A 12,788-nucleotide genomic window follows, 5' to 3' on the forward strand; every position below is an offset into this window, starting at 1 on the left:
TTCTTAATGAATACCATAAGTCTACTGCTACTTGAGTGTGATGCACGGAGCCATTTTTACTTTTGTGCTCTACTAATCTTAGCGGTCAGTCACCTTTGGTTTTCTCTGCTTTGTGCTGTGACAGCTTTTGTGCATCTGTGAATGATGTTTTCTGAGTTCTGGAGAGTGATAAAGGTGACTGAAGTCTCATCACAGTTTCTGCCTTAACTGGGATTAATACTTTACAGTGACTGCTCGGATTCTGAAGAAAATCTGTGAACAGTAAAAGTTAAAGTTCTGCTTTAACGTTCATCTTATTATCTTTTTTTATTCATGGTCATGAACCATACCGGTAACTGGCTTTTGGAATCTTTTATTCAACAAACATGGTTATGCACTGCCATCATAATCACATTTGTCACCAAAATCATTATAGCATGCTCCGTGTCAGTCGTTTTTGTGACTGCAGGATTAAGGGTTATGCAGGTTTATGCTGGTATTTTGTGCATGTTGTATTGCACCTATGGTCCAGGAGGACAATACGGATAGAATTACAATAATGCTTTACTTGTGACCACTTTCTTTATTTTTCTCTTAAATTCTACCTCGATTTTCTTTTTATACATTCATATTGCTGAAATTACCTATCTACTTGTTTATTTAAAATACAAGATACGTGAATAATTTAATTTAAAATAATAAAATGATCAGATCGGTTGAAATATACATATTTTAGTCCTCCATGTCTTTCACACAGTTCTCACATTCCCCTTGTGTGGGGGATTCTTGCATCAAGTCTTTGTGATGGCTTTTTTACAGGTTGCTAAGAAATTTTTATATTACGTAGGTGCAGCATTGTAAATTGCATGTGTATATCCTACCCACCCAGAAAGTCTATTTAGATTTTCAGCAAAGCACCATATGGTTACACAGCACAATAATAACTATAACAAAATAGCAAAGCAGTTTCACCTTAAGTGCATGTTCACCTTCTATCATGAATTAATACTTAATTGGTAATATAAAACCTCTGTAATATTAAAGCTTTTGATTACTGGCTTTGAGACATGCAAAAAGTCCCAACACACAGGCATGCCGCTGATTTTCAAGCACTTTCAAAATCACAAACACTCCAAGTTTCTAAGGCCAGAGGACTTGATTTTGATCGGCTGCTCTTTTCCCATGCTTTCTTGGTGCCCCTCCTGCTCAACGCATGCCTTCCCCAGCTTCTGCTGCACTGTGCCAAGATGTCCAGCAGTTAGTGTCTACTCAGTCTCGGACTGGGCACTAATCCCTGAGCTGTCAGAGAGTCCTGTGCTGAACTCATCCTGGCCTGCAGGAAAAGGCTCTAATTGGGGGATTTTCTACATCATTAACCTCGATGAGCAGCCATCCCGCACTGGGTCCCACTCCTCATAATTATTAATGCTTCCTTCTCTTGTAAATAAAAACATATGTAACTTTTTTACTGTAATGACCAGAATGAAATTCAAAAACAAATTAATCTATTTCGTAAATGTTGGCAAAATAATTCTAATAATTCCTGATGTCATTAAAACAGCAACTAAACAACTAAAAGCACTTTATGCTTGTGTTTATCTGAATGAAGTATCTTCTAGCAGTTTTCAGCATTTTCATAGTAGGGTCCACACAAAAGTGTCACTTTCTATCATAATCAAACGTGTCATGTTGTGTACTGTACATGTCCTTGTGAACTGTATTCTCTTTTCAGATCCTTTTAACCATTCATATTTCGGGCCCAGATGGCCCATGATAAAACAGCCCTCTCCGACCTCCCATCTGTCTGGGAGTGCAATTCACACGCTGGAAATGTGAACTCTGCGGGACCGGCTACTTCTGAACATGTGCTACAGCAGCAGCGCCTGGAGGCAATTAGGGAACAGTGGCCCCTGTGGCCTGTGCCCCCCCGGGGAGGCCTGATTGATTGGAGCCTCATCTTCCTAACGGGCTGGCAGGACGCCACCGGTCAGGAGCAAGAGGAGGGAGGGAACATCTTTTCTGTGGTGCTCCAACGTGTGCCTGCCCATCTCTGTAATTCAAAAAGGCACATGCAATAATTTATCATTTGCAGTCGCCATTTTCAGCTACGGTGCAGGCACAGTGTCACCAGCACCATAAATACGAGACATGACAACAGCTACAAGGGCTCAATGCTTGACCATGTGTTCAAGAGGTCATTTTCTTCATAAGCAAGAGGTTTTTGTTTGTAGGCGAAATTTCATTTGCTTTTCGTAAAAAAAATATGATGGAACACGAGTCAGACTATAAATCATTACAGATTGAGTCCACATCAATGTTTGTGACAGTGACAGAAATTGTCAGGATTTCTGCAATTTCAGAAATCGTCCTGGAGATTCGAGTTCTGCAGCATTTAGCATTTCAAAGCTTCTTTACTCCATTATTTGAATGGCATTTTCTATTACAGAGTCCTACAGAGTTTGGTCTGTGACCGTTTTTCTTTTGGATAAAAACCTTAAACAAAAGGGACAGACGTGGATCAATTGAGCTGAACAATGCAGGGACCTAGCTGGGCGACATCAGACATCTCCTTCTGTTGACTGGCACGTACAGGCAGTGATGGACAAACTGAGCTGCCAACAGGTCTTCTGTTCTGATGGCCACTGAAGCAGAGAGTGTTCTGTGGGTGACCTCTGCTTTGTCTTTCTTGTCTGTGACTTTCTCTTTAGATGGACATGATTTTCAATGATTGGTACCTCAACCCAGATATCCAGTGGTGTAAAAGTGAATGTTTTATCATTTAAAAATAAAAAATAAAAAAAATATGAATAATCTCCTAATTACTGCCATCTCTCTTGTTAAGAGAGATGTGCAGTTTTATCTTTTCAGAAATAAATACACACATTCATCAACTGAGTCACACTTTTTGTTTTCTTGCTCTGATTTCTAAAATAATGGTATAGACAGACATATAGTAATCACCAATTGGAGTCATTTGCTTAATTTCTTTAAAAACAACAGTTAAAAGTTTATAAAAAAAAAAACGTGTCTGAAAGAACTTTGTCTACCTCCTATTTTTTAATGCACAAAAAGTAATGTCAGAAACTCACTTTTAGTATTGGGTTTGCAGACACATAATTGGAAGCATCACACATACATCTGTTTCGTTCTATTGTAATTATCTGGAATTTATGCACAGTAAAAAAATCATTTTAACAGGAGGTTCCCCCATAGGTCCTGGAAACAGATACCGGAATGTGTGTGCACAAAACTGTGTGCATAAATCCTCAGCCAAAACTGGGCACTCCTGGTCTACAACATGGCAGACAAATCATTTAAATATAATGTGTTTTCAGAGAAATAATACCCTTTATATACAAAAGTATCTCACAAAGGTAGTCCTTTGGAAATTTCCTATAAAATGTGACTAATTATTCAATCCAGAGAATACTGTAAAGGGATTTACAGTCATTTTCATTCCTTGAGCTTCACAAAAAACGATGGCATATGGATACCAGTTAAGTGTCTAATGCAGTCCACTACTGTACACAAAGACAAAGACTACAATGAATTCACACAATGGAATAACTGAGAGCCCTGCAGGTAATGGTAGAAGACAAGAGAAGCAAATTCCCACAGGTGAATTTGGTGGGTAAAAATCGGTAAATAAACAAAAAGTGTAAATGTCTTACTTGACTTCCAGTCTTTTATAACCCTCTTAGTGCAACATTTTCCATTTTTTATGATCCATAATAAAGTATTGTGTTAAATGGCACTTGGAAAACGTGACTCCAAAAGAAATGTACATGGTTATTACACATAAGGTGGTACTGACTGGAACGGGTGATAAACCATCACAAGTTCCACCGTTTCGGCATGAAAAAAACATCCATTTTAATTGAAAGTGTGATAGCTGCTTCAGGGTTATCACATGGGTTGCCAGGTTTTATCCATCGACTGAATGTGTTCCTTGGCTTTCATCCGCAGTGAGGCGATGCTGGAGCTGCGCTGGTCAACGTCCTCCAGCGGATATTTGTCTGGGAACGTTGGAGGACACTGGTATGGCGGTGGTGCCATTGACTGTATCCCTTGTCCCATGGGCTGTGGAGTGTTCAGGAAGCCATGACTTGGAAATCCGGGCTGAAGGCTCTGTGTTGGACCCATGAACCCTGGAATACTGTGCACAGGTGTAGCACTTGACAGGGGAGATGTTAACCAGGGGTCCAGTGGTAAAGAGTTTGTCATAGGTCCCACGTTAGCATGCATCGGTGGCCTGTTGAAAGACAGCACCGGGGAATCATGCAGTTTCATGGTACTTGCGTCCATCTTTTCCTGGCGTCTCCATTTGGCTCTGCGATTCTGGAACCACACCTATAAAAGATAAAGCATACATTGAGTATTGTGAAGAAGAAATTTGCACATTTTGTAATTCACATTCTTTTTTATGAAAAGTATAGAGCCCTGATTGTAGTGACCAAATCGCTCCTTTATCTATCACACTAAGCTCTAATTAGGATACTCGATCTCATCCCTATGTCAGGCATTGTTAAACAAGAAGAACCTCTGAGTTTCACACGAAAGGAGCAGTGATGACAGTACAACAAACTGACCTGCACTCTGACTTCAGGGAGGTTAACCTTCATGGCCAGCTCCTCACGGCTGTAAACATCTGGGTAATGGGACTTCTCAAAGGCACGTTCCAGCTCGTGGAGTTGGTAGGTAGTGAAAGTTGTCCTGTTGCGTCTGTGTTTCTTCTTGGGCTGGTCCTCATCGGCTGGTTCGGGTGACTTGCTGTCCGTCTGCCCAGCTTTGTGGATCTCATTGAGCTCCTCGTCACATTTGTTGGAAAACATGTCAGGATCTGCTGGTCCATCAGAAAAATTAATTAAATAAATTAATTTTTTCGTTTGTGTCAAAGGTAGCAAAATGGTCTGCAAAGGTCTGCACACTACCTATGTGCCCATTCACCAAGATAATTCAATTAACCCCCACACTTAGCCAATCATTAAATCAATAGTACAGTGTTACCATCTGCTACACTGACAAACCGGCTTTAACACTGCATTGGGAAGGATCTTTAATATTTCACACACATGCAAACAAAACAGATAGTTACACAATAACATGCCCCACTGAAGGGAGGTATATTCCTGAAAATCGTCTTTAAGTGATCAGACTAAGCAGCATTATGTGTCGTTCAAGTTAAAGTCTGATGCTCTTCTGAGTCGTGTCCATTGGCGGAAGAAAATTTAAATGCTAAGATATTTACGTCTGCTAATACTTCCTTAAAAGCAAGCATAGTAAATAGAGGTGAGGTCAGTCGACGAGTGTGAATGACGAGACTCTACTTCACCTGTAAAATGGGTTTTATGTCGCTTGTAAATTGGTTTGCTAAGCCTCTTGTGGGCATTAATTAGGTTTCAGACATGACGTTTTAATTTGTGTCAAATAAGTTTGAGGTCAGCTCACTGATGCAATGGAATGCATCCTTGGGTCTTTAACATCATTAGCCTTAACCCTTTATCCATTAAATCTTGCTAGTCCTTATATAACTTGCTAAATATGGTCAGTGTAAATGAGAGGTACCAGTAGCCTACTGTGATTACTGGGTTTCTGGTGCAAATATCCACATCAGATTGTATCTGTTTAGTATTTTGGGACTCAGACACGTACCAATTGTCTGCCCATTAATCCAACTATTGAGATCTCCTTTCTGACCTTCACAGAACGCTGTGATACACTCACCATGAAAAGCTGTTTGCTCAGTGCTGTCCCTCAGAGTTGAGAGATGCCCATAGGGGTGTGACGGATCCTGTTTCCCAGGGTCCCCTAGGCCTTCCACTCCCACCTTCTGAGGCCCTGCACCAGCGGGACTGAGCATGGGGTCCTGGTCTTTACTAAAGCCAAGGATGACATCAATGCTGTGGACTCGACTGCCCACCACCGCCCCACCTCCTTTAACCATCTCATGGAAGTTACTGGGTGAGAGGCAACTGTCATCCACCATGTTCATGGTATCCAGTGACAAATGCATTCGAACAAAAGGGTTTTCTTTTTTTCCTTCACCAGAAAAAAAAAAGTCGTTTAATTAAAGTCCGTGATGATGATGGTCTCTTTGGAAATGGTCCACCAATAGTTCACCTGAGAATGGAGAGGAGAAAGACTTTTTACACATTTTTATTATGCACTCCGAATGTTACATACGGCACTTTACATATGTAAAGGGCTGAAACAATAATCTTTAAGTATTGCATCAGTAAGAACAATAAAAGTTACAGTTTTTTTGCATGAAGTGGAAAAAAATGTAGTTGGGATAAAACTTTCACAAATCGACAGAAAAGTATTAACAACAGTTGTATTTAATCGTTGTAAAATTGTCACTGTAAAATGTTTAAAACTATATATTCGTGTCTATGTCGATGTTATGCGTCAATAAAACCCCGATTTTTCTAAAGTGCATAAAATCAGCCAGTGTGTCTATATGTTACAGCAGGATTATTAATAATAATAATAATAATAAAGTAAAAATATGTTTATATGAGGGAAGTTACCTGCGTGGAATTTGTCCACCTGTTCGTGGCGCGACTCTCCGCCTCAGACCAGCGGCGGCGGCGGCGGTGGCGGCGGCGGCGGCGGTTCGGTCCCCACTACGCCGCGCATCGCACGTCGCTCCTCAAACCACCGACGGCGGGGGACAAGTTGCGTCCGACGCGCGACACCGAAGCCACTCGCGTCGCTTCTGCGGACGGGAATCGGAGCCGCGGCGCAGAATGGGAATGGAAGAGGATTAGAGAGGTTTTGTTAATTGGAATCCTTCCCCTTTAAGAATGATTGACGGCTGTTTTCTAGTCAAGTAATTGCTCTAAATGTAGCGCGCATTCACCCCACAGGAGGAGGCCGAGACTAATGAAGCCAAGACAAGACTTTCTTTCACCGATCTATTGTTTTAAAGACAATGGAGCGACCGAAAGTTTTCGTTAATCCCCTCATTATCCCGGTCAAAGACTATATGGAGAGAAAGAAAGAAAGAAAGAAAGAAAGAAAGAAAAAGAAAGAAAGAAAGAAAAAAAAAACAACTTTCTGCCGAATCCTCGATTATGTACACCACTGGGACGGGAAATGTGACGATTTGCTTCACTTAACTGGCTGCAAAGACCGTTGTTATAAAAGTGGTCATAATCATGCAGGGTTTTTTTTATATTCAACAGAGCAAATTAAAAAGTAATAAGAACCTGCAATCCTATACTAAATATGTTAATATTTGGGATAATAAATTGTTTTGTTGGTCATACCGACTGGTTTAGATTGGTTTTATGGTTAAGACTAAAACAATTAGTGGCACAATCAATTTAAGAGGAACCTCTCGGGTCAGTTTAACAACCCATTAAGGTTTTATCCGTCATTTTGGCAACTGGCTTTGCCTAATTGCACCAAATTGCCAGTGCACTTTTACAAACCCCGATTGCTATTAATTTAATTGTGGGATCACAGATGCTTTGGCCTTTAATATTGCTCATTATCTTAACACAAACATTTAATTTAGCTCGACTTACTTTCTCACAACATAAACCTAGCTTTGGACATTAAAGAAGAAAATACTTATGGACAGTATGGAAATGCAATTTGTAGAAATAAGCAAAATAAAATCTACCTTGTTTTGTGTAACATTATGTGATTAGATTTAAAGCCATAACCTGGAACTAGCTTTTATGGTTAAACAACTATTTTTGCATCTATGGCATTGTTAATGGTATCTCGTTTACTAGTCAATCAGTTAAATCTTGATGGTCTCTAGATGGTGTCACAGAGATCAACACTGTCCCTAATGAGGCTAAAGACTTCTCTGGAGATTTCCTCTGACCTCAATGAAATCTAAAGATAAGTTTAAGAAGCTCTCTTGGTTTGTTTCAGGTCAACTGAAAACTTTTTTTTATTTTTAGTTTCAAAGTTTCAAAACTTAAATAGAGTGAAGTCCAAAATATACAGAGGCATTCATTTCTATTTTGTTCCTAAATGCTTGGTATATGATAACTGTTTATTGTCATAAAAAGGTTATTGGGGGAAAAAAATTATATGTAAAAAAAAAAAATTGTCCTTGCACATTTCTCAGACATAACACAATAGTCTAAATGCAAGCGATGCATAGATGTCGACAATGCACCAGAATTCACTTGCAGATGGCTGTGTGCCTACAAGGTAACCCACACTGTGCTGAGCAAACAGATTGTGCACCAAAGGATCAGGTGCCCATGGGCTTCCCAATCCAAATCTTACATGAAGCCTTCAAGGAAAAAAGACTAAGTCGTACAGCTACAGATGGTCAAAGGTGTCTGAAATCCAACCCAAGAAGGTAAAGGTCAGTTACATCCTCCAACAGCATGTTACCACCGCATAACCTGCATACCAACCAGCTAATGCATCTTATTAGAGTTGAAGCAGGGTTCTTGTAGATTAGTATGGAGAAGTATAGAGAGGCAGGAAAAAGTGGCCATGGCAACATTTGCTGAGCTGAAAGGCCTTCTATTATATGTGTTAATCCGCACAGACAACTGTCTGCCCTGGAAAGCGGGCCAGACGTTAGCGGACAGGTTGCATGGTGTTCGACAACATGCTGATAGCCTTAGCGCTGTGACTCCCCAAAACAGGCATCACTCTCCTTGTTCTAATTGCTTTTGAGGAAAGCGGCCACGTGCCAGTACTTAGGAGTCCCCTGAAAAGTGGGGATCTAATTTATCTGAATAAGCGGCCTCTGGTGCAGCAGGCCATTCTCGCCTGATGGCACGCTGCCTTGTCCAAGGGTGCAAAAGCTGCAGAAGCTGTGGAGAGCCTGCTAAAGACTTCTTCAGCAAGCCCAAGAACATTTCTAACTAAGCAAGTTGAACAATGTGAAGAAGAAAGTATTTTGCATCTGTTTTTCATGTGTTTGTTTTGAGTCACCATAATGACACATCCCAGTTTCCTGGCTGATGTATTTGCATGATAAATGTATGCACGATTCCGTGTCAGCTACTATCTCTTTAAATATTTCTAAAATATTTTGTGTAATTGCTTTTTGATGAATGCCTGGGTAGAAGAAAGGGACAGTGATCTGTTGCAAATAATACATTTATCATGCTTATGTATTTACTGAACTTCAACGCTTGTTTTCCCATTATCCTAATTGAGAACAAATTGGTTAAGAAGGTGCAGCACAACTATCAAGCTGCTTATTTTTATCAGATGACAATATAAGCCTCTCTGATCCTATTAGAGGCAAAGCAGCTAACGCTTAAAGGCGCTGTGTCAGCTTACTAAGGACAGGGGCTTGGAAAGGGAGAGAGGGAAGATGGTCGGGAGAGGGGGGCGACGCATGTGATCCATGCCGTTTCTTGACGTTTAACAAACCAACCAATCCATGCCCGCTTGTTCTTATAGACACATCTAGACACAAAAAGTTCAAGCTCTTTTTCTGGAATGGGATGGAACTGTATAAAACAAAAGTGCTCAGATTCGGGAATTATTGGGATTTTCCATTGATTCATCAAGATGTGTTGATGGACTAGACTCCTATTATATTTTTGTATTTAAAGTATGATTTAAAAATTGCTTTCTGTTTGATAGTTATTAATGATGGACAGATATTCCTTACTAATTTATTACTGATTAAATACAGTTTAATTTTGATAAAATAATTAATTGACCTATACACAAAATATGCTCAAAGGTCAGTATACACATTTTCTCTTGTACCTCCCTGTCACCCCTTCCAAAAGCCACTTCCAAGATAATGTCACAGTCTCACAGGAAACACACAGTGATGAAGAAATTATGTATTGTTTTTTATGAACCAGCAGAGGGAGTCATTTATGTAAGGCACCAAACAGCAGGCACTGATTCCACTTCCAGATTTAATAGGCTTACACTAAATCAATTTATTAATGTTTGTTCTTAAACCAAGCTAGTCACTGGCAGTGCATGACCTGTCTATTTTTATAGCCTCTCTTCCAATGGCAATGACAGCCAAGACAAGTTGTAACAAAAAGCATGGAACAAATTAGGCCTACTGTGTCTTTTTATATTGCCAAATTGACCCATAACACAATCTGAAACATTCAATAGACTGAAAATGAAAAGTGAAAATGACTTTCATTATTAAGCATGTCCTTGGATGAACTAGATTAAACCTATTTGAAATACTAACAGGACAAGTGAGGTTCTGCCCAATCTGACACTGAAAAAAAAATCTGCCCTAGTCTCTGCCCAGAGAGCCACAATGTGGGGACGAAGTGACATATTTTATGATCTTGATTGTCTGAGCACTCCCTTCACCGGCTGCCTTATGACAGTGGATTACCAGGCACCCAGGGGGGATTAGGAAGACCCAAATCAGAAGAAAGACACAAAGATCAAAACCAAGCATAGAGACTCTCCCTTAATCCCCCTCTTTACAAACAGGACATGTGTGTTTCATATATTAATTTTTCACTATAACAGTCCATTCAGTGTTTACAGTGGCATTCGTTAAAGTATTTATTACTGTGAATGGTAAAGTGAACAGAATATAAACTGATCACCAAAAGGCATAATATTTAAGTTGCCACTGTATGCAGGATTTCTGTATTTTTGTTTTGTTCAACTGTGAGAAAAGGGGAAAGAAGAACAATACATTGGAGTTCTGTGGTAACTTTAACCAAGGTCCCAGTTAGAAACCCCTCGTTTGACAGCAAAAGATCTTGTGGATGCTTCAGCAGACTGTGGATAGTGACACACAAACAACTATGACCTCATGGTAGAGTGATCCTGCATTCAGTGACATCCATTCAAGTTCAAGTTCAGTGAGCTTTATCGTCGTTTCAGTTACATACAGATTAGTAAAATGAAACGAAACAACGATTCTCCAGAGCCAGGTGCTACATATAACATTAAGACAAAGTTAAGAACAAACATAAAGTGCACGTAAGCGACATAGACAAAGTGCAAACATGGGACGGGTAGTGCAAGAATAAGACATTTAAGACAAACAATATATGTATACAACAAATGAGACAGAGAGCGTTAAACCAAATAGCAATAATTCCTTTATTCTCTGAAAAGCTGTTGCACAGTCTGGCAGTGAGGCCCCAAATGCTGTGGTACCTTTTTTCCAGATGGTAAGACAGTGAAAAGTGTGAGGAGTGTGTAGAGGAGGGTGGTAGTAGCCTAGTGGGAAACACACGCACCTATGAACCAGAAGACCTGGGTTCGAATCCCACTTACTACCATTGTGTCCCTGAGCAAGACACTTAACCCTAAGTTGCTCCAGGGGAACTGTCCCTGTAACTACTGATTGTAAGTCGCTCTGGATAAGGGCATCTGATAAATGCTGTAAATGTAAATGCCACTGTAACTTTGTCAACACATTACAGGTAAAATTTTTTAATGCCTTAAAATAAGTTAGTGGTTGTGTTGGAATCAGGAATATGTTTTATAATACAGAGACCGTACCAGAGTCAAAAAGGAAAGAGTGAATTCTTAAAATGTTAAATACGTAATCTTGCATATCATAAGTATTCTAATCTTTCCGGGCAACAACTCCCCTCATCAGAACCTCTCAATTCAAATTGGCTCGCTACTGTTTACACCCACGGCGTTTGGATTGATGACATACTGAGTGTGAACCATCACGTTGCTGCGATCTCCAGATCCTGCAGGTTCACTCTCTACAACATAGACCTTTTCTTTCACAACAGGCTATGCAGCTCCTTGTTCAGGCAATGGACATCTCTAAACTCGACTATTGTAACTCTCTCCTGGATGGTCCAAAATAACCCCTCCAGATGGTCCAAAATTAGTAAAGTGTAAAAGTAAAGCGTGAAATTATCTTGGGAAGCTGAGTTGGTTCTAGGCTTCTCTATACTTATGATGTCTATACAAAGACATGATTTGGAAACAGTTGGAAATGTTGGAAATGCTAAAAAGGCTCTCAAATGTACAAGGACTTCTGATATGATGTAGAACCCTGGCCAGAAGTTGTTAATAAGGGAAATGTAATGAAAGTAACTCCACCCTGGCAGTGCACAGACTTCGTAAGACTCTTGTGGTGTGGGTTACAGATCTGGTTCCGTTGTTACTGCCAACTGAAAAAAGTGTCCCAGGTCCTTTAGCTGGGTACACTGTAAGTCATCATAAGAGACATTCAGAAACATTTTATGAACATATTGAAGTGCACATTTCATGGCTGCCCACTTCTCACTAAGGTGATGGGTAAAATGCAGAGGAGAGATTTTGTTGTGTTACTATGTGCTGTACTACAGTGTTTCACAATCACTCTGAGGATGAAAGATATAACTGGTTATCTAAGAGCAAAGCCGAGATGTCAAGGAATACCACATGGCATTATCAGATGGATGCCCCCAGCGTTCCCCATGAGATAAGAGTAAGAGTTAGCAGATTTGAGGAAAAGCACTAAATTCCTTTTGCCAATAAGCGACATTTCCCATCATACAGAAGGCAAATGCTCTGTAAATCTTCTAATATGTTGGACATTTTCTGGTGGATTTTTTCCTTCTTCAGATATCCCATTAGAGGCTTTAAACAACACAATGACAGCAAATCCAACACGGCCCAGATCATAATGAAAGGAGAGCGGATAAAAATTCAATCTGTGTTCTATCCCATGGGCAAAAGACAAAATACATGCTTAAGAAGCCTTTAGACAAATGACAACCATAATTTATTATGTACTGTGACAAACACACATCAGGTGACGAATGATGGTGACGAATGCATACAAATGTGATAAATAGATATCAGGTGAACTGCAAAAAAAATTGGACTGTTTCTTTTGAACAATCCGTAAATCAGACCCGTAA

At 40.0% G+C, this 12,788-nt stretch overlaps 1 protein-coding gene across 1 annotated transcript; it reads right to left on the reverse strand.

Moving 5' to 3' along the window:
* Positions 1-2,871: 2,871 nt before the first annotated feature.
* On the reverse strand, positions 2,872-6,781 carry rx1 (retinal homeobox gene 1). The gene is made up of 4 exons (XM_029000895.1): positions 6,510-6,781; positions 5,704-6,099; positions 4,569-4,819; positions 2,872-4,329 (listed from the first exon to the last, which is right to left on the reverse strand). The coding sequence occupies exons 2-4, from the start codon at positions 5,990-5,992 to the stop codon at positions 3,886-3,888; spliced, it is 984 nt and encodes a 327-aa protein (XP_028856728.1). The 5' UTR covers positions 5,993-6,099; positions 6,510-6,781; the 3' UTR covers positions 2,872-3,885.
* Between the last annotated feature and the right edge of the window lie 6,007 nt (positions 6,782-12,788).

Source organism: Denticeps clupeoides, chromosome 13 (assembly GCF_900700375.1).
Source record: "Denticeps clupeoides chromosome 13, fDenClu1.1, whole genome shotgun sequence".
Taxonomy (NCBI): Eukaryota; Metazoa; Chordata; class Actinopteri; order Clupeiformes; family Denticipitidae; genus Denticeps; species Denticeps clupeoides.